The 18,193-nt window shown below is 46.8% G+C and overlaps 1 protein-coding gene and 1 pseudogene across 1 annotated transcript in view; both read right to left on the reverse strand.

Moving 5' to 3' along the window:
- The window catches only part of LOC112398977 (two pore calcium channel protein 2-like), a 42,936-nt gene that overhangs the window by 2,893 nt on the left and 21,850 nt on the right, over window positions 1–18,193 (reverse strand). The window contains exons 10-18 of the mRNA XM_024743905.1: window positions 11,229–11,373; window positions 9,191–9,376; window positions 7,633–7,697; window positions 6,749–6,836; window positions 5,472–5,541; window positions 3,147–3,366; window positions 2,956–3,046; window positions 735–848; window positions 376–500 (exon numbers count right to left, since the gene is read on the reverse strand). Coding sequence (XP_024599673.1) covers window positions 376–500; window positions 735–848; window positions 2,956–3,046; window positions 3,147–3,366; window positions 5,472–5,541; window positions 6,749–6,836; window positions 7,633–7,697; window positions 9,191–9,376; window positions 11,229–11,373 — 1,104 coding nt within the window. The remainder of the gene's footprint in view (window positions 1–375; window positions 501–734; window positions 849–2,955; window positions 3,047–3,146; window positions 3,367–5,471; window positions 5,542–6,748; window positions 6,837–7,632; window positions 7,698–9,190; window positions 9,377–11,228; window positions 11,374–18,193) is intronic.
- On the reverse strand, window positions 1,245–1,345 carry LOC112399078 (uncharacterized; annotated as a pseudogene).

Consider the following 18,193-nt stretch of genomic DNA (forward strand, 5'->3'; position numbering starts at 1 on the left):
CGGGGGTCCCAGAGGGCTTCCCTGAGGAAATGTTGCCTGAGCAGAGACCTGCAGGAGGAAGAGCCTTGATTTTGCAAGGTGAGGTGAGAGTAAGGGGAGAAAGCAGCATGTGCAAAGGCCCTGTGGCAGGATGGAGCAGGGGAGCCAAAGAAGTAAAGGGACAGCAGGGCTAAAGGGCAGAGGCGTGGGGGGTCCTGGGGGAAGGAAGACGGGCTGAGGTATTGAGGGAACCATGCATGTGGCCCCTAGAGGTCACGGCAGGTGCCCTTGAGACACGGGAAGCCCCTGAAGGTCGGATTTGCACCCTGGAAACATCTCACTGACTGCTGTGAGGAGGATGGATTGGAGGAAGTTTCAAGTTGGGTTAAAACTTACTTTTTGATGCAATTCTAAAGTACAGTCCTTTCAAGGCCCTCCTTTTGTTGTCTCCATCGTCCCCACTGAAACCACTGTCCTTGGCGTCCACATTGTCAATGAGCTTCCCATCCTGCACTTCTTCCCTTTGGGGAGGAAGAGATGGTGTGAACACAGCTGGGTCCCTCAGCTGAGTTCCCCTCTGTCCTCCCAGCCATGGCCCCATGTCACCCATGTAGCCAGCGAGGGTCCCTGAGAACTGGCACCCGGGACCAGGCTGGCTGCCATGGGGTCTCGGGGGTTAAATGTGATCAGGACCCACCCCGCCATGAACATCCTGCTTCCAAAGTCCATGAGCCGCGTCGGGAAATGCTACTCACTCTTGGACCCCAACTCCAAGCTCTTGAATCTTCTTCTCAATGGCAGTTTCCACTTCACTTTTTTCTAACGAATATGCCACAAAAAACGCTTCCAAGATGAACGCTATGAAAATACTGAGAAAAAGTAAAAGGCAGAGGGTTTTACATCGAGTCAGCCATGGTCTAGGTGATGGGAAATCACGGCTCCAAAGAGTGTTCAAGCCCAAATAAAAAGGCCGCCCATCTTTGCAAAGAAAACACAACATGGGGAAGAAACAACAAAATGTCTCTCAAGCATCAGGCACAACTTTCTTTCATTCGGAAAATCATTCTTCCTCTACATCGTTTTTCAACAGTGACTATTAAGAAGAAAATAGAGGGGGTGGGGTTCCGATTCACAATTTTTAAAGGTTTACTCCATTTATAGTTATTGTAAAATATTGGTTATATTCCCAGTGCTGTGCCATATATCCTTGCAGCTTATTTTATACCCAACAGTTTGTACCTCTTAATCCCCTCCCCCTATATTGCGAAAATATGGAATGCCTCACCAATTTGCATGTCATCCTTGTACAGGGGCCACATTAATCTTCTCTGTACAGTTTTAGTGTATGTGCTACCAAAGTGAGCTCGAAAATACAGTTGATTTTAAGGGGAAGCTTAGGCCACATAATGGGTGGTAGAAAATTCTCCATGAATATCTCGTGTTATTGCACAGTCTAGGTCCTCTGAGCAAAGGCACTGACAGCCAATTTAGGGATCTATTGGGCTGGCCCAAAAGTTCACTCGGGTGGTCTGTGACATAGAAAAACCCAAACGAACTTTTTGGTCCACACGATATGTGTGTCTCCAGATATGCTCCACAATAGTAAAGCTTACTGTTACTTACTGTCTCCTCCCCAGCGACCACTAGGGTAGCAAAGACTTCATTTTGCCCTCCCCGGAGACTTGCTTACGTTCGAGAGTAAAAATAAGGTCTTTCCCTTTTCCTCATTTTGGAGTTCCCCTCCTGCAATGCAGCCCATCCAACTGGCTCTCACCTCCTGGTGCAGTGGGGATTAGGGCTCAGGGAGCTGCCCCAAGTATCGCTCTGGCGGCAGCTTCTGCCATGAGGAATAAACTGTCTTTGTCTCGGACCCACGGCATCACACTTTGTCAGTATATACACATGACGTACACGCACACTGACCTGCGACTTGTGAGTAGGGAATCCCAGTTCCTTCACCACTTCTGACCTCAGCCCAGGGCTGTCACCATACTCGCATGCTTTGGAGGGAAGAGCTGAAAAACCCCTACAGCTTTTCACGTTGCCTCGGCCTATCCCAGCATTCTGGAAACCTCTCTAAGAATCACTCAGAAGCATTCCTCTCTCGTTCCCACTACATATTCCATTCAGACGGTGCAGGACAAGCAGCCCTGAGCAGTTCCTCCCCTCCCCTTCCTCTGCTGGGACGTTCTTGAGCCAAAATCAACAGGATGGTGGCCAAAGCAGCTCTGATGTGACAAGGAAGGCCCGGGCCTGGGCTGTCACCCCAAGAATTGTGGGCCCCGGGCTCTAAGAGGGATACGACAACCAGAAAACATCTCTGGGCGGGGGGAGGAAAAACAGGGATAAAGGGACTCAAATTCAGGTCCCACAAGGAACAGGGGAGCTAGAATCAGAGATCGATAAGCAGGAAGGAAAGCCCTCTGGAACGGTGAGATGTCATAGCAGCTTTCAAACGGTGCCTGAGTTCTCCCCGGAAGAGAAGTCAGGACAGAACTGGAACCAATGAAGAAAATTAACCAGTAAGCACATTTCCATTCTACCTGTGCAAGGACAGGTGAGGACCAGAGCTGGATGACAAGGAAATTCACTCGTATAGGGTTCTAATGAGTCCCAGGAGTTGTGCAGATTTCAGCAAACGGTGGACACAATTCACAAGGACGTTCTAAAGGTGATTTATCCCACCGGGGAAGGGTAGGGAGACCGGCCAGGACCCCAGAGCCCTTCTGACCCAAACAATTGGCGAGGCTATGAGATGTATACTATATACTGACGTGCACGGCTGGCTGACACTGAAGAACACAGACGTGAACAAAAGTAAGATGCCTCCCTTCTGGTGCCTTAGCATCTAGCAGGGGAGATGGGACCCACCCACAATGTACTCAAGGGTGGCGCCAGGGAGGAGGGAGGTGCGAGCAGCTGTAGATCTGAGAGGGGGGGGATCTGGAACGGCCCACCCGGCAGGAGCAAACTCACTTAACAATGAGGATGACGACCACGACGTGGAAGCCGATGAAATACAGCTTTGACGCCTGGTGAGTCACGAGGGCAAAGCCATCTGCGAGGAGTGGGAAGCTAAGGAACAAGCGTTCAAGGAGCCGAGACCTAATCCTCCCGGAAGGTGCTCTCAGTATCCCCCGCCACACCCGCCTCCTCGGAAAGGATATCGTGCCACTGGTTAACCACGGTGAGCTCTGTCAGCAGGATGAGAGAAGCAGCCAGGTCATTGAAGTTGTTCCTGCAGTACCTGCTTCGGGCAAACGCTGAGTCTTTTAGGGCTGGGTTCCCACACACCAGGGCATCAGGACTGGTGGAACTGGGCTCAAAGAAGTGCACTTTGCCGTGGAACACTTCCATCCCGACGATGGCAAACACGTAGTAGACCACCTAGGGCGGGCGGCACCAGGCACGAGTGGGCAGGTGGGATGAGGCGAGGCAGGAGGACGCAGACACGGGTCAGCCTGCGACAACGGCCGGCAGAAAGGGCTGCGACCCTCATTCTGGGGATGGCTTTCCCCACGGCCACAAGTTCCAGCAGCCTCAGGAACAGGGTGGGATGGGTCAGCCCACTGGCCACTGGGCTGTTCAGGGACAGGGGGCACGGCCAGCTGGACCACACCTTGACCTCTGCTGTGGTCTCAGTTTACAAAGACAAAATGATGCTGTTAGCAAGTTAGTGGGTTAAATACTCCATAAATAATATCAATAGTTAGGCCTCTAGAGAAAAAAAGAATAAATTTGGATCTTTACCTCATTTGTTTTGTTGTTTTTTGGTTTTTTTGGAATTTTTTGGCTGTGCCACGTGGCATATAGGATCTTAGTGCCCCGACCAGGGATCAAACCCGTGCCCCCCGCAGGGGAAGCGTGGAGTCTTAACCACTGGACTGCCAGGGAAGTCCTGTTTACCTCGTTTCTTATATCAAAATAAATTCCAAAGGTGTCAAAGAGTTAAATGTAAAAACCAAACTATAAAGGAGCTAGAAAAAAAATCAAGTAGAGAAAAGCCTTATAAGCATGATATAAAACTGTAAAATAAAACATCAACGTAATTAATTTAAACTTTCAGACAGCCGAAAAAATACAACAGAAAGCCTTTATTTAGGAAAAACAAAAACAAACAAGTGATGGATGAGGAAAAATAACTACTCTGTATACAATATACCAAGGGCTTATTTCCCTGATCGGCAAAACGCTCCTTCAAATCATATAAAAAAAATACAATAGAAAAATGACCAAGGATATGAATTAAGCTGCTTATAAAAAAAAATAAGCATAAGTGGCCCAAAGAACATGGAAAACACACTCAGCCTCTGGAATAACTAAAGAAATGCACATCAAAGGGACACAGTGCCATTTTCTCACCCATCAGATTGGAGAGTATGGAAATGTTTAATAAACCCAGCTGTGAGGGGTGCAGAGAAACAGATGCCGTACACACTGGCATTTGGAATACACAGGGAGCACATCTTTTGGAAGGCAATTCGCCACCACTGATCCAAACTGTGGACACATTTACCTTGTGACCTAGCAGTCCCACTGCTAGGAATGTACCCAACAGAAACACTCACGAAAGCAAAGACACACACAAGATGGGCTTCACCCCATCATCTGTGATGGCAAAGAAGTGAAATCTCTCGTGGTTCCTCAGTGGGACACTTTTCATCAGAGCAGAACTCACATGGGTGCATGTGTCCTCCAGGACATGTGACAAAGACATTGGGAAGACATTGGATAGAAAAAAGTTGTGCAATGTTTGGTACAGATGATCCCATTTGACACAACAATAAACTGGATACACATACATCTGGAAATGACACGCCTGTTGTATGGATGGAAATGTTTAGGAAGCGTAACGAGAAACTCTTAATAATTGTTGCCTCTGGGAAAGAGGCACGTGGTGGGTGAGAATGCGTGACCTGCAGTCCATCTTTCATTCTTCTGTACTAATTGAATTGTTTTGTTTTGTTTTTTTTACCACTTTAACAGAATAGAAAATAAGTACCCTGTAGCAGATATTCAAGCTTCCTCATCCATAGCATGGAATCACTCCTCGGTGGGGGGCCCAGTCCCCTCACAGCCTTGCGTGGCTACGTTCTTACCACTGGGCTTCTGGAGAAGCAGGTGGGCTTTCTTCTGAGCAGAACAAAGAAGGATCTGAGGCCAGGGCGGCAGAGCCATGCTCTGGAAGGAGCCTACACCCCTGAGACCCACCTGTTGGCTAGGAATACCCCCCTGGACCGTGAGTGAGGAACACACTTTGACGAGATTAACCCACTGAGGTTGGGTTTATTACAGCAGCCAGTGTACCTGGACGGCTATATGCCCCATGTTTCTACACACTTGATATTTCTAAAAATAGCTCCTAGAAACCGCTTGAATCTCATTGACTTCATCTCCCTTTCTTTCCCTCACTTAAAATAAGGCTCACAGAGACCTGTTAAGAATGAACATCTTATCGCTTGCTTCACATAGAATAGGAACAGAACACTCACCAAGACCAGACCGCCAAACGTCAGCATCGTGGGGCCGATGTTAATTAAGGTGGTCACGATCACCCGGAATCTGGGATAAAACAAAGTTTCGGACACAAGGCAAAGGGAAGATGTAAGTAAAACTGACACCACACTAGCATGTTTGGTTTAATGCCCCTCCCCCCAGTCCTGGATCTGTGCTGTAAATGCTGTCAGGAATCTGCCTTTACAATTTTGTCAGCATCAGTCCATCTACTGAACTGAGGGGGGAGTTAACTTGAGTTTCCCCTGAAGCAAAAGAAAGCAAGACCGTTTTTAAAAACGTAAGAAAGGTAATCACAGAGTTTCACTAGCAGGACACAGGCGGGTATTGAGGCTGAAAAACCATCCACCCTCATCTGCTTTCTTCCCCCAACCTTTTTCTTCATCAAAAGTTCAGCCTGGGGCTTCCCTGCTGGCGCAGTGGTGGAGAGTCCGCCTGCCGATGCAGGGGACACGGGTTCGTGCCCCGGTCCGGGGAGGATCCCACATGCGGCGGAGCGGCTGGGCCCGTGAGCCATGGCCGCTGAGCCTGCGCGTCCGGAGCCTGTGCTCCGCTACGGGAGAGGCCACAACAGTGAGAGGCCCGTGTACCAAAAAAAAAAAAAAAAATTCAGCCTGTATTAAAGCTGACCTGGAGACTTAGCTGACCCGGCCTGCTCCCCTACTTATTTTGTGGGGGAGCATGCCAGTCCTCAGATGGAGGCACCCCACACACTCCTTGAAAGGAACCTGGCCTATCCAAAACAGGGTGGGTTTTTCCGGGTTTAGGGATCAGACTCCTAGGTTTGCATCCTAGTTCTGCCTCTTTCTAGCTGTGCACCACTGGGGGAACTACTTAACCTCTCTGAGCTTCATTGTCATCACCCAGGAACTAAAGATCATTAAAGCCCCTACATCAAGGGTTGTTGGAGGGATTTAACAAGACAATGGTTAGCACACTCCGTTAGCATTAGCTGCCATCATGACCACTGTCCAGTCACCAGGCTGCAGGCACAGTTGAGGGACCACGTCTCAGGGTTGAAAGTGACGGACAGAATCCCTGCCCTCAGAGAGCTGCACTTCGGGGCTCTTGACCACCTTCTCAAGCTCCCTGCCCCTCCCCACCGCCCCCAGAGAACCCAGGTCCTCTATACAGGTTATATCCTGGGTTCATAGCTGGGCGTGTTTATAGTTAGTTCCCAGGCAGGGTGGTTTCTGTCAAGCCCGAATATAGGGAACTGCCCAGGTGCAGCTGTTTCCCATGGCTTCATCTTTACCTCTGAACGCTGACAATGATCCGTAAGAGCCGGAGTATTCTCAAAATCAAGACAATATCCAGTATCTGCTGACTGTTGTATTTTCTCGCTGGAAAAAGAACACAACCATCTAACATTCCGGTTTCGGAGCGCCTCTGGCTTGTCCCTTTTATGCAGTGAGGTCTGAGACTCTGTGGGTCCTGGGGAACTATGCACTTCACTTCAAGAACAGGGTGATGGCTCTGAGCCATGAGGAAGTGAGGACTGCCTTCAACCAGTAACTCCCCCGGCAAATCAGCACCAAGGTGAGCATCCCCTCCAGCCCTAAAACTAAGAAGCATTGAGTGTAGGAACAGACTTCAGACCATAATCAAGAACTGACTGTGGATCCCGCTCTACAGAATGCATTTCAGCAAGCCGTTCCTCCCCCCAGCATTCATTTCATAGTCATGTTAAGAAGCTTCTCTATCTCTAATAATCCCCTCTGCCATCTACAGGAAGGAGTGTGCAGGGCAGTGGCGGCACATGTAGAGGAGCCAGAGGAGGGTAGAAAGGAGAGGGTGGTGAGCGGAGGCTGATGAAGAGTTCCTGCTACAGCTGGACCCTGGTTGGGGGCCAACACGGGCAGAGGGTCAAGGATGAGCCCTGAGATCAAGGGCAGTTTGGAGAGATGACCAGCTGAGTGTTTGGTGTGGTGATACCTACAAATGAAATCTCTACCATACAACCAGACACAAACAAAGCTACCATCCCTCTCCAGAAAGCGGAATAGTTTTACTAATTCTCCTGTGTCCCCACTGCCTTGCCCCAAACACCCTAATGGTACACCATGGATGTTCTACAAAGTTTACTGATTGAACACCCGCTCCCGGGAGGCGGGGAAGCTGAGAGCCGGTGACACTGACCTGACTGAATGGTGGAGTTGGCCACAGTGGCCACCAGGGCTGCAATGATGATCAGCATATCAAACCTAAGATTTGGTGGAGAAGCAACGTCAGTGAGGAGTCACGGAAAAGGCCTGTCAAGCTCGGGATACAGTGAATCCCGAGAAAACTCTGAATCCAATCTCTTATGCAAAGCAACGATCCAGCCATCAAATTGATTTCCATAACTTTTAGGACAGCAGGTACAAAGCAAGAAACACTGTGTTTGATCATTTACTGGCTGTTCCAATGAACCATCGAAGGAAATTTGTAGGAATCAGCTAATTCATATCACTCTGTCTTCCAACATAACTATATACTTGCAAGAATACTTTGACACATTTTCAGAATACATAGTGTAATCTTTCTCGGTATTCATCTTACTAAATGCATTGCAACTTTATTTATTTATTTTTATTTATCTGGCCATGCCATGCGGCTTGGGGGATCTTAGTTCCCCTACCAGGGATTGAACCCACACACCTGACAGTGAAAGCACAGAGTCCTAACTGCTGAAGTGCCAGGGAATTCCCTGCAACTTTTTAATTAAAGGGGAAATTCATCATGCCGTGACTTTTCTCACAACGGCGCCACTGCCTTGGATAACACTGGTCAGCTGGCCACACGCACACCTGAGTGAGTTTCTTGGCACTGGGAGCAGTGACCACAGAGATCCAACCCTGCTAAACTGTGCACTACCCGTGATGGCTGACATTCAGTGGTACTCAAGATGGCTTGCAGCATGTGGGTGATGGTTTAAGACCAGGAGGTACAGAGCCTGGAGCAGAGAAGGTCACAGGAGAAACATCCAGCCCGGGAAAGAACTTGCTAAAGGTCCTCATCGTCCAGCCACGCAGGCCAAGTTTTCCAATAACAAGAGTAGGGAGTGGGCCGGGCAACCATGGAAGGAATTGTCTCATTGGGTGCAACATTCTAAGATCCTTTCCAAATTCAAGATGCCGTGATCTGTGATTCTAATTTTAGCCAGTCATTCAAACTGACATCCTAAATGACAGCTTTGACAACCAGATGTTCCCCTGCCCTCAAGATTTCATTATAAGAAGCCTCGGGCTTCCCTGGTGGCGCAGTGGTTAAGAATCCACCTGCCAATGCAGGGGACACGGGTTCGAGCCCTGGTCCGGGAAGATCCCACATGCCGCGGAGTAACTGAGCCTGTGCGCCACAACTACTGAGCCTGCGCTCTAGAGCTCATGAGCCACAACTACTGAGCCCACATGCCACAACTACTGAAGCCTGCATGTCTAGAGCCCGTGCTCCGCAACAAGGGAAGCCACTGCAATGAGAAGCCCACGCACTGCAACGAAGAGTAGCCCCCGCTTGCCACAGCTAGAGAAAGCCCACGTGCAGCAACGAAGACCCAACACAGCCAAAAATAAATAAATAAATTTATAAAAAAAAAAAAAAAGAAGCCTCAAAACTAAGCAGATGGAGCTTGAAACACTCCACAACTTTATTCCCCAAAGTGTGACAGAAAGCCCCTCTCTTCACCCACGGCCTCCTCCCCAAAACACAGACTCACCAGTTCCAGAACTGCTTCCTTCCAAAATAGGCTCTGGGTTCGTACGTGTACAATTTCAGGAGAATTTCAATAATATAGAGAGAAAGGAAAAGCCATTCTGCATAGGAAATTAAGGGGTTTTTCTCATCCAAAGCAATGAATATGGCATTTATTAGAATGATGACATCATAAACCCAGACAAAAATCCTGCCAGGAGGGAAAAAAGAAGATTCTGTTACCATACATTTCAGTAAAAAAAAAAAAAAAAAAAAGCAGGTTCAGAGCCCTGCAGGAACTACTGTGTTTCCTGTCAGTGTGATGAATATGAGATACTCACCACCCCCCATCCCACCAACACACACACACACACACACACACACACACACACACACACACACACACACACACACATACTCACTCAACATGGAAGGAAAGGTTCCACCATGGTTAGGGCTCTGAAATTCACCTGCCTCTCACTGACACTGGTACACTGGTATAGCCTTTCCCACCAAGGAGAAAATGAAGACAGAGTGAGGGGGAAGAACAGAGGCCTAGTTTACCCAGGTTCGCCTTTTGGGCACGGTACCTGGATCAGATGAAAAGCTGGGTAGAATCAGGGGGCAAGGAGAAGGTTTAGGGCTTAGCCCAGGACCATTACACCTTGACTACTTGACCCTGGAAAATTAACATCCTTAACTCAGAAAGCTTCTGAAAAACTCTTTACTCCTATTGCACACAAGTCTTCCAGGGGACTGACGTGCCCCACTTTCTCACCAAGTCTGGGGTGAAAAGGGGTGAAAAAAATATGACAGTTGGGCTCTGATTCAACTTCTTAATTACAGAGCAGGCTGCCCCTCACAGGCATCTGTGCTCTGTGCTCCAGAGAATCCTGGGTGAACCCTGGGCGTGACCATGGGAAGCAGGGGAGCGGGGGCTCCTACCCTATTGTCCTGGGGAAGCTGCAGACTCTAGGTCTCAGCCCTGGATGCCACATGTGGTTACACAGACATCCACTGTGTGAAACACACCAGTAGTTCAATATTGAAATGAATGGAAAGGAGCCTCTACATAAAGGGCCTTCGTAAATATACAATATGGGAGCTAAAAGGGATGTTTACGTACATCATAGGCTGGGCTACTTTCAAGGACTTCTATACCATTCACATTTTAAATTTTTGAATGTTATTTTATTTATTTTTTTATTCAGCAGGTTCTTATTAGTCATCCATTTTATACACATCAGTGTATACATGTCAATCCCAATCTCCCAAGTGAACCATTCACTTTTATGAAACATTAAATTCAAAGAAGGCAAGAGGGGAGCCTCTGCTGATAGGGGTGTTCCAGGCCACACATAGTAAAAATAAACTCTCCAACCAGGATAAAGGACTCTTCTGGAGTCCATCTACTTGGGAATAAAAGAATTAATTGGCATTCTTCTTTTTTTTTTTTTTTTTTGGCGGTACACGGGCCCCTCACCGTCGTGGCCTCTCCCGTTGCAGAGCACAGGCTACAGACGCACAGCCTCAGCAGCCATGGCTCACGGGCCCAGCCGCTCCGTGGCATGTGGGATCTTCCCAGGCCGGGGCACGAACCCGTGTCCCCTGCATCGGCAGGCGGACTCTCAACCACTGCGCCCCCAGGGAAGCCCTAACTGGCATTCTTAACGGTCATTCCAGTAACTCTAACTCATGTCTACTTACCAGATACTTAACAAAATGCCATATTTGACATCAACTTCCTAATGACTCTGATGGGGCAGGAACTTCCTGAAATCAGAGAGTGGTCAGCTTCCCTGGCTCAGAAAGCACAGCCAGTCTGTGGCCCTTGAGCATTAAAAAACAAAAAACACTGAAGAAGGAAGCATAATCTAGAAACCTGTCCTCTGGCTAAGGTTAAACATAGCAGAACAATTTCCATGCCTTCCCAAGAAACCAGAAGCAGTGAGCAGGGGAATGGTTTACAGCTTCAGTGATGAAACACATGCAGTCCAGACAGCACTGACAGATTCCTCTATTTTCAAAGCAATTTGGGAGAAAACCGGCCCCGTCTCACTTGCCTGTGCCGAACCGTCTTCTGAACCAAGAGGCTTGGGGACGACTGGTATACCCGAGGCATCCAGGCTTCCAGCGGGTGTCTCTTGATGTTGATGGTGACCACCTGGATGTTGAGGAGGTCAGCCAAGCGTAGAAAGTTCATTTTGTCTGCAATGAAAAAAGGACCCCCAAATACATGGCTGCTGTGACACTAGGGTTCAATGGGTGAAACAAAGCCAGCACAGACTCTTGGATCTGCGTTTCACAGGTGAAGATATGAAGCCTCAAAGGATGAAGGCCCAAGGCCAAGGGGACAGTGAGTGGCACAGCCTCCCGCTTGTCCTCACTCAGACCCTGAGCCAGCCCAAGGCAGCCAACCCAAGCATGTGACTTCGCTAGCTCACAGACACCACTGCCTCACTCCCTGCCTTCCACCTCACTCAGCCATCACTGCTTTCAGTGTCTGCCTGACCTAGCTTTCCAGGCTCAACCCAACCTCCTCTTCCTTCTCACGAAGCCTCCAAGGTAGGCATAATCCATATCCTTCCCCTTGAGACCCTGTGTTCTTCTCTGCCTACCCTCCCTCTCTGCCCCTTCTCAGGGACTCACTCAAAACAACAGCCTCCATACAAGTTGGCCCATCACCCCGGGCCAAAGTACAGTGGGCACTTTCTTGACAGCCTTGACCCACCCAACTGCAGAGGTGATGTTCTTGATCTGCTGAATGCCCGGAGCCGGCAGGCTATTCCCCATCACCCCATGCGCCTCTCCCTCACCACTATGCTGACCACGCATGCACTGGGCTGGTTCTCAAATCTGTTTATGCATGAACCTCCTGTTACATACAACTTAGAGAAATATCAATCACATCAATGGATGAAATCAGGTTGTACACAGAGCGTTACTGCTCCTTTGAAAACCAAGTTGAATGCTTTGCAAAATTTAAAGAAATGTGTGCAATAAGTTGCAGGTACAAATCAGGTATAGCTGAGACAGCTGTTAAAGACTGGGGTGGAGTTTTCTTGGGCATTTTTTTTTTCTGAAGGCAGTTGTTTTTTAAATTTATTTATTTATTTATTTATTTTTGGCTGCCTTGGGTCTTCGTTGCTGCGTGGGCTTTCTCTAGTTGCAGAGAGCAGGGGCTATGCTTCGTTGCGGTGCGCGGGCTTATCGCGGTGGCTTCTCTTGTCGCGGAGCACAGGCTCTAGGTGCGCGAGCTTCAGTAGTTATGGCTCGTGGGCTCAGTAGTTGTGGCTCGCGGGCTCTAGAGCACAGGCTCGGTAGTTGCGGCGCATGGGCTTAATTGCTCCACGGCATGTGGGATCTTCCCGGACCAGGGATCGAACCCGTGTCCCCTGCATTGGCAGGCAGATTCTTAACTACTGCGCCACCAGGGAAGTCCCAGGGTGGAGTTTTTCAATCCTAGAATGCTTCTCATTTAGAGGCCTGGAAATGAGTAGGTCTCCATTTCGAGTTTTCAGAAGTAAACAATGAATCGTGGTTCTACAGGTGCCACCACAGTGGTTTATGCAAGAAAGATGATGGGGAACTGCCATCAACAGACACCCAGGCAAAGAGAAAGCCTCAGCCTCGTCAGAAGTGTGCCCTCATCTGAGTGAGGAGCCTGAATCAGACAAAACCCTGAGTGACATTAAACATTCACGTTGCTATTTTCCTCAAGAGTCAGATGGTCCTAAGAACATGAAAGAACATGAGCCCATCAAGTTGGATGAAAAACACTCTTATATGTCTTAGGATATCTTAGTTCCTGGGTCTTTAGAGTTAGAAGCAAAATGCACAGACATGTCTTAATAGCCAAGACGTGTAGCACCCGCTGAGGGGGAAGGGCAGCCTTAGAGAATTAGATGATGTGATAACTTGGATCCAGGACCTGGGCTACGTGAGCTCCACCCTCAGAAGGTAGGGAGACACTGATGTGACAACCACAAATAGGGTTTGGGGGGTCCTACTGACAAGAATCCAGCCAAAACTTCAGCCATCAAGTAACCTCAACCAACGGAGAATCCATCACTATCACAGGGCTCACATCTTTTCATCCAAAAGATTCTATAGAACAAGAAAGGACAAAGAGAATCAAAAGTATGGTGATTTTGTGTCAAGAAAGAATTTGTACCCATCTGGTACTTTATGTTGGAGATCAGGGGTCAGCAAACTTTTAATGTAAGGGCCAGAGAGTTAGGTTTTGTGGACAATATGGTCTCCATTTCAACTATTCAATTCTGCCATTATAGCATGAAAGCAGCCATAAACAATACACAAATGAATAAGCATGGCTGTATTCCAGTAAAACTTTAGAAAAAGAGGCAGTGGCCACATTTAGCCTGTGAACCATTGTGTACCAACCCTAATATGCTGTAGACATATTATTCTCCATATTCTTTGTTAATAATTCTATGCAACCCTTTTCTTTCCACATCTGTAAGTTTCACGTTTCTCAGTTTAACACTAGAGTTAATTCTTTAACACTTTTGGCACTAATAGAATCCCAGTGCTTAGTCTTGGAAACCACACCTGCCCATAACTGCCGATCAAGGGGGAAAGCAAGCATGTTCACAGAACTAGCGATCTCCCTGCCTGTACTGAGGGGAGACTGTCGTGAAGCATGAAATTCCGTTTGGCTTTCTGTTATTAAAACTGTCTTTGAAAGTGCTGGTTAAACAAAGGAGTCTTTGGACACCCAGACATCAGAAATGACCGCTATCTCCTATAAAAGATAACCTGCGATCCCTAAAAGCCAACAGATCTGATTGGCTGTCTTCCCTAGAGATGTGTTTGCCCTGGTAACGGTATTTAAATTGACATCGCTGTTCTGTAAAAGGTAAAATACTGGGGAAGTCTGCTAAGCCATGAGTTCACGGGCGCCCTCTTGCCACATCTGTGACTCGGATGGATTCCTTTTTTCAAACTAGATGAGTCCTGGGCTCATTTAATTTACAAATAGGATGACGACCCAGGTGGCAAAACTGAGCAGGGCTCAGGGCGGGGGACCCAGACCTGTGGACTCCAGTCACGAGCCAGCCAATGGCAGCCAAGGTCATGGGTGTGTCTCAAGGGCATCTGCTGACCTCCTTTGCCCCCTTTCACCTGCTCAGAAGGTCAAGAGCTACTTTGGCTCAATGTCCCCAGGGCATTAGAAAGTAAGAGTACCGCACAGGTGAGGTTTGTCACTGTCGTCCTGCTGTGGCTTTGCAGCCTCAGACCAGGTGGAGTCGCATCGTGTGAAGGGGAAAGGGCAGCAGCTGAACCAGAACCATGGCGGTTCTGTGCATTTGGTGTAAATGTTAAAGTTTGAGATTTTGATAAACTAATAATATAAATATGACTTTCGAAGATGAGTAGTATAGGGGTGTGGGGGGGACAGTAAACCATAGAAGAAAGCTCTAGAGAAGGCAACAGTCTAAGGACAGAACCCCTAAAACAGGAGTTACGGGCTGGCCTGTGTTCCCAGAAATTTCATATGTTGAAGGCTTAACCCCCAGCACCTCTAAGTGTGCCTGTATTTTGGAGATGGAGCCTCTGAAGAGATAATTAGACTAAAAGGAGGTCATTAGGTGGGCCCTAATCCTGTATGACTGGTGCCCTCATAAGAAGAGGAGATTTGTACACAGACACGCAAGGAAGGAAGATGGCGTGAAGACACAGAACACAATCATTTAGGAGCCAAGGACACAGGACTGCCAGACAACACCTTGATCCTGCACTTCCTGCCTCCAGAAGTGTGAGAAAGTAGATTTCTGTTGTCTAAGCCCCCCAGTGTGTGAGACTTTGTTATGGCAGCCCAAGCAAACCGATACAAGCAATGATTTCTCAATGAATTGTTAAATGAATTATTTTAAAGTGAACACTATGCGTTCCTTAAATTCTGAATGGAGACTTAAAGGTCCTCCCGGAATAAGAAATCAAGGAAAACTTCTTTATGCTTTAAATGTGCTATCCCCTAAAAAAAAAAAAATAGATAAACCAAACAAACATAACAAACAAAAAGCCTCACTAGGGTGGAGGAAAAAAGGAATTTCAAGCTTAACGATCACCTTTTTTCTTTTAACAAAGTCTCTGACAGACTCTCGGCTTGCACAAACGTATTAAAATGCTGAAGAAACTAGGTCTTAAAATGATTTTCTCCTTGACACAGGTGCCTTCCAGATAAAAACTTGAACTAACAAATCAGTTTATAAAGTCTGGCCCCCACAAGCATAAAATATGTAAAACAACCAAATATTCATTTAAACAGTATTTCTATATTCTAATTTCTTAAGAAAATCAGATGGGAACCAGGGAATTCTAACTTCATTTAATGTTCTTAGTGTCTCTACCTAATTAAAAAAAAAAAATTTAAGATATGCAAATTAGCAATAGACCCGCAATTAGTAGTTGTAAAAAGGCTATTAGGGGGAAAAAACAAGCTTTTTTTTTTTTTTTTTTTTTTTGGTAAAAAGGATACATTTTAAAGATCTGGTTACACACTTAAAATCTAAGGACTTCTGACCAAAAATTAAAATGTTCTAAAATTACTTTATAAATCAAATTAAAATAATTTAAAATTTGAATTCAAATGTATTTAATGCTCCCAGGAAAGGAAAACTAATAAATTGTTTTGTGATTTAGGGTTTAAAATGTGGCTTTGCATCTTCTTCCTGATTTTATCCAATGTAAATACAAAGTACAAATATAGAGTTTTAGTTCATGCAAACTTTGTTTTCTAAAGAGGCTAAAATGGTTGGAACTTCTAACATTCCCCCCCTTATCTTATGGGTCAATTGGTATCATGATCTCAGCTAACATTTAGGTGTCTTTAAACCTAAACATAGGCCGGAACCAAGCGGCATGATTCAAACTGTGTTGTGATTTAAAAACTCATATCTTTATCAACTGACTTGTGTAAATCACATGATACTGTAAACCAAAAGGCCCTATAGGGTAACTCGCTTAAGCTATATGGATACAGTGTCCAGAGTTTCACGCTTCTCTGACAAATCCTTGGTGTCAACAGGGAATCAACTACCCATGATTTCTTAAACATATTTTCTAAAATTACTAATTGAGTTCGGGGCATTGGCCTAATGCATATTGAGATAAATAGTCAATAACTTGTATTTACCTAAAGACACAAGGAAATTACCAAAGAAGTTTCCAAAGAAATTAAGACGCTATGTCCCCACGTGTTAATATGTTTGTTCTTCATGACACCCAAGTGTCAATAGTTAGACTGACCTTATAAACAAAGAAACACTGTTCATCTGAGTGTGTCCTGGGGACCATGTGTATCTTTTCTGGATCAGCAGCAGATACCCAAGTATGAAGCCCTCACCAAGCCCGACAAAGACTCCTAAAAGCCCCTGCTCCTGGGTTTGCAACAGCTCATCTTGTAAGAGCAACCCAGGAGTTCACGCTACAGGAGGAATCGCAGAGAGTTTATAAAGCCCTAAAGCTTCATCAACATCTTCAAAGTCTCAATTCTCTAGAAGCAGCAGAGGTATTAAATGATCAAAAGAGAATTCTCAAAAACAGAGGGGCTGAGGTCTAGGAATCCTGGACCGACATGGGCCACCATCCCACCCCAGTTCTTGGAGTGGGAGATCCAAGGGGGCCCAGGTCCCGACCTCTCCTCCAAGTCCTAGAGCAGCGCTCCTCCCTGGAGGAGGAGTGTGGTCCCTGGGCCACGGCTGGTCCTGTCCTCATGCTCCCCGACTCACCCCCATGAGATCAGCCCTGAAAATTTAGAAACGTATAGAACAATTGACAGGATCATTTCATGTCTGTTGACCCTAATAATGAAAAATTGGGACTTGCGTTTTACATGTTTTTTTGATTTCATTTTTGTAGTTATTCATTTTTGTTGTATTTTACCCAAGTGTACAGCTGCATGACAGGCTAGCAATTTAAAAGCTTCACTGCACTTCCCAAAGAGCTTGGGAAGCACGGTGCTCAAGGGTTGCCCAGCTGCCCTTCCCCCACCGTTAGCAGAACCCTAACCCTGACATGAGGATCTCACAGTGCATCACCACCAATCCCTAATGGGGGCACCAAAGCCATCTCTTCAGGGTCTGAGAAACCTGGATCCTGAGCCATTGAGCTGGGCGGCTGAAGGGACATGCCCAGGGCTCAATGGAAGGCACCTGTCAAACCCTGCTGACCTTCCATCTTGGATCCAAAACCCTCATTGGAAGATGTTGGCATCACCCATTTAACAGTGTCTTACCACACAGTTCTCTTTTCCCTGGACACTCATGTAAGTTCCAGACAATCACTGTCATTTCCTTCTTCTCACACAGGCACCGAGTCCTAAAAAGCCCGTGTCTCTGCTGGACTAGTTTGAGAGTCTTCGTCTCACGTACATTTACATTCTCTCAGACCTCCCATTCCATTTGGGTGTGTTTCCATCTAGACTTCTCTTGAAACTAGAGAAATGTGTGTGCCCTACAGTTTGGGGTGTATTTTAGTCATCTCACATCTTTCCCCACTGTTACCTCATCTTCACAGTCATTTTTAATGTCACCAAAATTTCCCGTTAAGTGACCCTCAGAATCTGGGGCAGCTCAGAGTAATGATAAAAAGCAGGGGCCTTGGAGTCAGATGGCCTGTACCACACTGCAGCTGTGTGGCTCTGGGTAACCGACCAAATCTCTTTGAGTCTCAGTTTCCATAATGACAGATGAGGATAACAAGACCTACACCTCGGTGAGTCTGGGGAAGATCACATACACACAACGATCGTGACAGTGTCTCATGAGTGGCAAGCATGCCACCAATATGAAACATTATTGATAATAACTATCAACCACTAATACATGAATAGTTAGGTGACTTTCAACTTTTCAAATGCCAAACGCAATTTAGATGTTTATTTACACAGCCCTTTTCCATATTTTAGATGAGCTCCCTAAAGCAGAATCCTGGGAGGGGGATGAGCGTGTTACAAGGTGAAGGGCTTCTGGAAGCCTCCTCACATGCTGACAACACACACCAC

The sequence above is a fragment of the Neophocaena asiaeorientalis genome, unplaced genomic scaffold (assembly GCF_003031525.2).
Source record: "Neophocaena asiaeorientalis asiaeorientalis breed wild unplaced genomic scaffold, Neophocaena_asiaeorientalis_V1.1 scaffold114, whole genome shotgun sequence".
Classification (NCBI taxonomy): domain Eukaryota; kingdom Metazoa; phylum Chordata; class Mammalia; order Artiodactyla; family Phocoenidae; genus Neophocaena; species Neophocaena asiaeorientalis.